The sequence below is a fragment of the Scylla paramamosain genome, chromosome 17, assembly GCF_035594125.1.
Source record: "Scylla paramamosain isolate STU-SP2022 chromosome 17, ASM3559412v1, whole genome shotgun sequence".
NCBI lineage: Eukaryota > Metazoa > Arthropoda > Malacostraca > Decapoda > Portunidae > Scylla > Scylla paramamosain.
Window position 1 is genome coordinate 15,327,501 of NC_087167.1, and position 7,500 is coordinate 15,335,000.

At 41.7% G+C, this 7,500-nt stretch overlaps 1 protein-coding gene across 1 annotated transcript in view; it reads left to right on the plus strand.

Moving 5' to 3' along the window:
- Window positions 1-7,500, plus strand: part of LOC135108504 (uncharacterized) — a 199,052-nt gene that overhangs the window by 157,222 nt on the left and 34,330 nt on the right. Inside the window, exon 7 of the mRNA XM_064019595.1 lies at window positions 1,139-1,286. Within this exon, the coding sequence (XP_063875665.1) occupies window positions 1,139-1,286 (148 nt within the window). The remainder of the gene's footprint in view (window positions 1-1,138; window positions 1,287-7,500) is intronic.

The window sequence follows — 7,500 nt, forward strand, 5'->3', positions numbered from 1 at the left end:
AGGAGAGAGAGAAACGTCACAGGTGTCTATTAGTAAAATAAAAAGATTGAGGAAGGAAGTCTTTCTATGTGATATAAAAATAGCACCCAATTTCCTCGCCTTTATTAGCAGTGAAATAAGACCTTCAGCACCACGCGCGGCGGGAGAAAAATTTACAACTCCTTTGATCGCTCGCATCATTCTTTGTCTACTGCGAAACAAAAGGGAACCCTCCTCTTCTTCTTCCTTCTCTTCCTCCTCCTGCTCTTCGTCCTCCCCTCCTCCTTCTCCTCCTCCTCCTGTTCTTCGTCCTTCCCTCCTCCTTCTCCTCCTCCTCCTGTTGCTCCTTCTCCTCCTCCTGTTTCTCCTCCTCCTGCTTCTCCTCCTCCTGTTCCTTTTCCTGCTATTGTAATGCTGAACCCATGAATAATGCTTCTGCTACTGCCATTGGTGTTGCTGCTCCCACTACTGCTAGTACTGGGATTATTACTACCACTATTATAATAATGTGTAATAATAATAATAATAATAATAATAATAATAATAATAATAATAATAATGTAGTGATGATAAACTGAAAAAAATTATCTTGCTAGGTTCACAAAAATATAAAATTTCGTCATTTGATTTTTTTTTTTATTTCAAAAACATATGATTTACTCATAAAAAAGGGACACAGTTCCCCCTCCCCCTCCTCTCTCTCTCTCTCTCTCTCTCTCTCTCTCTCTCTCTCTCTCTCTCGAAAATGGTTTATTTCTCACGTGTTCTAGAATAATTCATGTATTAATCAGTGCGAAACACAATGGAAACGTGCATTGACTATCGAGGAAATTATCATATGACGAAACCCTAAACAAGTCATGAAAAAAAATAGAAGCATAATACACGGGTCATTGCCTGTGAATCTTGCAAGTGGATTAATGATCTCGATATTTGATTTTTTTTTTTTCACAGCAAACATATAAATCAAAATGAGTGTAAAGTGAGAAAGCGTGGAATCGTCTGTCAGTGCCAAGTGAAGAGAGTGGCACCTTGACCCTGAGTGCCTAAAACAAGGTAGACCAGCCCGGAATATGATCTGGGTCGAGAAGAGCAAGTGGTCTGGTTTTCCATTGATGTCTCGAGTGTCTTTGTCCTCCGTCCTTCTTCTCATCCCCAGGTGGAGGCGGGCGGCAATGTGACCAGCGCCACTCTTACGCTGCTGGTGGACCGGGAGCACAACGGCGCCACCCTAACCTGTACCGCCGCCAATCCCGCCCTCCCCGGGGAGCGAAACCTCAGTGACTCCATCAGGCTCAGCGTCTACTGTGAGTATGTGAGACTGGCAGAGGGGCTTGGGAGGGCAAATGAATGGTTGTGTTCACTTTCTATTGTCAGGAGTGGGATGGTGCTGTGTTCCTGCTGTGTTGTCAGGGTATGGATGCGGTGTCTGTGCTGTGTTGTCAAGAGTGAAACTTTGCTGTGTCCTCGATGCGTCTTGAAAGAGGGAGTGGTGCTGTGTTCATACTTTGTCAGGGAAAAGTGCTTTGTCCACGCTGTGTTATCAGGGAAAGGAAAGACGTTGTGTCCATGCTGTGCTGTCATGGAGGGAAAGGATGCTACGTCCACGCTGTGTTGTTTGGAAAGAGAAGGATGCTGTGTCCTTGCTGTGTTGTTAGGGAAAAGAAAGGTGTTGTGTCCAAGCAGTGTTGTCAGAAAGGGAAGGATGTTGTGTCCAAACTGTGTTGTTTTGATGAGGGTGTTGTATTGTGTTATCTGGCATACGCGATGGCGGTAGGGGAGAGTGAAGCTTGATGCACCAAAGCTGTGTTGCTGCAGGAAAAGCATTTGTCCACGCTATGGTGTCAAAAGTAGAATGTTGCTTTCGCCTTAACCTGCGGTCGGTGTTGTGTTTACGCTGTGTAATTTGCACCAGGTGTTGTGTATACCTTGTGTTTGGAGTGGGTACAGGAGTGAGTTTTCGCTGCGTTACCAGCTAATTCTCTAGACTCACATCTGCCTTCCCACACAAGTGTGTCACATTACCTGAGTGCAGGTAATGAAGCTACATTGACCATTCGAACTCCAGGCAATATGGGTCACAGCACAGATACAGCGAGTCTTGAGTAATGTGTCCGAAAGCATTTGAGATCTGCAAGATGAAATGCTTCCTGGCCGGGCTTTGTCCACTATTGTCGCGCCGCTTCTCGCACCGTGCCTCTCAACGGAGCTTCACAGAGGGACGGAACACGCTGAGGCTTTCCGTAGCCTTTACAGGAAACGCTGTTCATCTCACTGCCTGAGGCAGTGGCTTAGACCATGGCTCCTGCACTAGACGCAACCTTCCTGAGGGTGCAAGCAAGTCATCCTCATCAGGCCTTCCTGCACAGTGGCTCTGGGCACCATTTAGAATTCAAGCATTCCATTGTTGTGTTCGTGAGTTGCCATAAAAAAACTAGTCCCCTTGTCGCTTCAGTATTGAGTTAAAACTTCAAAGCGGCTTCTCGCTCCGGTGGGAAATAAATGGGAAAACAATAAAAACTTAATTGCACACGTGGGTGACAAGACGCCGCAGGCAGTGTGTGGTATACATTGTGCTACGGGGGAACGGCGGCGGGAAGGGAAATGCGGTGGTAGAAGGGGACGAGAATGGGGAGGGGAGTGTTTACTATGAACACTGAAAGTAAGGAGGGAGGGAGCTTTGAGAGAAGGGAGGGAACGCGTACTATAAACAAGGACCAAAGGGGGGAGGAGAGCGGCATAGAGGGAGTAGTTAGAATGGAAGAAGGGCTAAACGCACAGTAAGGGAACGAGGAAAAAGGTGGCCTACTGGTGCGCGGAATAAAGGGAACACAAACAGGGAAGGGGAAGTTGCTTTTAGTAAGGCAACACACCGACAAAAATACTAAGCGTGAAAAGTGAATACACAGAAGAGCAATGGTAACAACACACATGTTAGTACGACCAAGTGAAAATTACCCTCCTGTTTTTGTTTTGATGATCATTTAAGTGGGGAGGGACTAGTGCTGACCGCACAAACATCATCTGATGTAAGTTGCAGAATACTAATTACTGTTTATTATTAACTGAAGAGGTGAATTAATTATGAAATATTACTACCACTCATCTTTCTGATGTCCAACACTGCGAACTCAAAATCATAAGCAGGAATCTCAAAACTGACGAAGTTTGACAGGTGGTGTGACGTAAACACTGTAATTTGTAATATATATGAAGACATTGGCACTACTGACTAAATACAATAGATAATGCTTAATTAATGAGTTTTCCTGCTTTCATCAGCAACCCAGCAAACATTTGGTCGTGTAATATTGCATTGGTGACATGAGATGGACAATGCTAAGTCCTTAAGCAATACCAGAAACTGGGAATTTTGCTGTAAAAACAAAAACAATGAATGTAAAAGGAAAGGAAGAAAAATAGTGGGTGCTGCAAGGAAATAATAAAAAAAAAATAATGATACCTTAGATGAGACCATTATTTTCACCACTTTCTGAATAACAAAAAGTTATACATACAAAATAAACATGACTTCATCAGTACTATAAATTTGTACATGCTACTTTACTATGGCCAAAAAAATCCTATTTTCCTAAGTCTTCTTTTTGGATTGTATTTCCACTTTCCTTTCCATTTCTCCCGGAGCCTCCGTTACTTCTTCACCAGTCTCTTCTTATGTCATTATTTCACTTCTAGTTTCCTTCCTTCGCTGACCGCTCCCCGCTGAGCTTTCCCATCTGTCTTAACGCCCTGCGGTGTTCTCACTTCCTTCCTACCTATCATGGTAACCCTATTTGCCCGCTCAAGAGAGGAAAGAGGAGAATGAAGAGGAAATATAATTCCGCTTCACAAAACTATTCGTAAGGTAATGTATATAACTACTAATCGCGTGTGTGTGTGTGTGTGTGTGTGTGTGTGTGTGTGTGTGTGTGTGTGTGTGTGTGTCCACGTGAGCACTAGTTAGAATTAATTAGCTTAGTCGTGTAACTGCTCCTGGCATGTATGGAAATGCTCGTGAATAGACCACTACATCTATGTCTGTTCGTTTGTCTGTCCGAACGTCCATTAGCTTCGCTTGTGCACCACTCCATCCACACACCGGTAACAACCTCACACTCATTCTCTCCCTCCCTGCGCACACTGATATCAAAAGCAAGTCCTTCTCCTTGAGGCAATATTTGGAAGCCATCTATTTAAATCCATCAATCTCGCATGCACATCAATCCATCCACACTCACACCCACTCTCTACCTCCCTACGCACAGATATCAAAAGCAAGTCCTTCAGCCAATATCTGGAAGTCAGCTATTTAAATCTAAACTTGAAGACATACAAGTCAAGGGGAGGGTCACCTGGATCGTGAGCTACACTGAGGAGTCGGGTCATTCTTTATTAGTTCGCAAACTCCCCTAAACCTTTCGGACCTGAGGATTCGCCACTCACTAAAATAAAGGAAGTTGAAGCCGAACTGAGTGTTAAAAAAGAAAAAAAAAAGAAAAGAAAAAAGTGAATGGAAGGAAGAGAGTCGTATCTCCAGCAGAGGTATGCCAAGGAAAGTTGAGTGTCTCGTAAAGTAACACATCTTAGGGGTATGAGTGTAAAAAATGCAAGGAAAGTTTTTAAATTTTCCAGCGACATGAAGTGCAGAATTTTGGGACGCCTTGTATTCGAGTTTTTATTCCTTATATCGAAATAAAGCCAACAAGAAAACAAACAGAATTAGGATTAATCTCACGCCGTCTAGATAAAGGGGCGTAGAAATCACATGGATAACTTCAATTCATCATATAACCAATATAGGCGAGTAAGACTCTCTCTGCATAACCGGGCCGACTTAATACATTCAGCCATCAACCGACGAGGCGAGGATACAGAATAAACAAAACAAAAACAACTAAACGCAAAGGGTAAAAATAGCTAAAATAAAAAAAATAAAATAAAAAAAAATACATATTCTACATTGGCGCACCGCTCTTTCCTTTCTTTTCCCGCGGCCGCCATCACTACCTAATTCAGCCCAATGATTATTAAGGCTCGGAAATTAGTGCACGATGTTCCCCGTTAGTCTCCCGCCCCATGATGGCTCGCCGCATTAGCACCGTCACGAGGAACTCTTCTCCATATTAGACTCAGCAAAAAGAAAGAAAAAAAAAAAAAGCAGAAGGAACAAAAGAGGAAAGATAATCAAATTTGACAAATACTCTGTTGCTTTTTCTCATCAGGTGTGCGTAGTAGGGATTGCGTGAGTATGTGATGGTGTGAGTATGTGCTGGTGTAAAAGGAAGCGTTGTTTCTGCAATACCGAATGTTTCCGTTATTAAATTTTGTTAGAAATTATCTACGTAATGATGTGAGCAATTTATAGAAATCATTGTCGTTGTTACCTGTGCAGAAAATTGACCAGAAAATAATCACTGAAAACTCTGTGCGAATTACTCTTTTACAACTTTTAATGACTCGAATAATTTTAAAAAGCTAATATCTATCCACTTACCCATCCACTTATCTACCCACACACACACACACACACACACAGACACGCACGCACACACGCGCGCGCGCGCGCAAGCCACAGGAACTCAAAAGTGCAATATGAAGCTAGTCACTCGTGAAAACGTAGCCATTAAGCTCCAGACCTGCAAAATAATTCAATTTTTTTTGCGATTAAAAAATTTTGCTTATTTGTTTAATCACAACGTTAAATCATGATTTTTTTTTTTTTGTGTAGGAGGGACACCGGCCAAGGGCAACAAAAAATCCAATTACAAAAAGGCCCACTGAGATGCTGGTCCCCGAACAGGGTTCAAAGCAGTAGTCAAAAATTGAAGGATAAGTGTCTTGAGACCTCCCTCTTGAAGGAGTTCATGTCATAGAAAAATAGAAATATAGAAGCAGGCAGGGGGTTCCAGAGTTTACCCGAGAAAGGGATGAATGACTGAGAATACACTCTTGCATTAGAGAGATGGACAGAATAGGGATGAGAGAAACAAGAAAGCCTTGTGCAACGAGGCAGCGGGAGGAGGGTAGGCATGCAGTTAGCAAGATCAGAAGAGCAGTTAGCATGAAAATAGCAGTAGAAGATAGCAAGAGATGCTTTTGATTCCACCCTGTCTAGAAGAGCGGAATGAGTGAAACCCCCCCGGCCATGTGAAGCATATTCCATACATGGACGGATAAGGACCCTATTTAGAGTTAGCAAATGTAAGGGTGAGAAAAACTAGCGGAGACGTCTTAAAACACCTAACTTCATAGAAGCTGTTTTAGCTTGAGACGAGATGTGAAGTTTCCAGTTTAGATTATAAGTAAAGGACAGATCGAGGATGTTCAGTGTAGAAGAGGGGGACAGTTAAGTGTCATTGAAGAAGAGGGGATAGTTGTCTGGAAGGTTGTGTCGAGTTAATAGATGGAGGAATCGAGTTTTTGAGGCATTGAACAATACTAAGTTTGCTCTGCTCCAATCAGAAATTATAGGAAGATAAGAAGTCAAGCGTTCTGTGGCTTCCCTACTTGAACAGTTTACTTCCTGAAGAGTTGGACGTCTACGAAAAGACGTGTAAAAGAGCAGGGTGGTATCATTAGCGTAAGAGTGCATAGAATACTGATATAGAAGTGTATATATCAATCAATAAAGTGTTCTTTTTACCCTCTAAATTTCGTTTATAAGTGAAATATGGTTGTTATGTATGCAACACTGCTAAAACCTCAAAAGAATATTTTACATACGTATATTGTGATTATATGAACATATCCATATAATCAGATAAACAAAGTGATATTCAGATTATTTTCACATATCTTATAATCCATCCTCTGGTGACGTAGTGACAACACAGCCTCGTTCTACGACACACTAACATTTAATAACGACTATAACCCTCACCTGAGCGTCTGCCCATGGCGAAAGGCGATAACTATACAAAGAAAAAAAACGTCGCTCAGTTATAAAGCAAAATATGAACGATAAGAGAGAAAAAAAGAATAAATCAAGCACCATGATATATATTCATTAACACTTTTTTCTGAAGGCATTAAAAGAAAAAAACTTATGTGCTTTTGGTTACATTATTTTTACGGTTTTATTTTTCTCAAGCTGCTTTCAAGGGTTACTTTTCTGTCAGGTCACCGAATCACATTTTCATTGCGGTGATTTATTTCTTCTGCACAGGAGTCCTCGTTACTTGTTTGTGAAGACGATCACTTAGAAATGTGAGGTAATGAAAAGTTACATCGCCATTAAGAAAATTGCAGTGTGCACTTTGTGTTGCGTTTCTTTGTTGTTCCATATGACGATAGTGTCAATTAGACAGTTTTACCATTTACTTTGATGTTATCAAACAGATTAATAAATTTGAAATAAAACCATCGAAAACAAATAAATCACTAAATGGTTGAAGATCCGAGTTGAAGGGAAGAGGTCTTTGAAGCCTTTTTCTCGCATCTTATCCTTTGGCTTTTTTCTGATAACAGCATTATTGATTTTTTCCCCTTAGGCGCCCTCCTTAATGCATAAAAGTATCCATC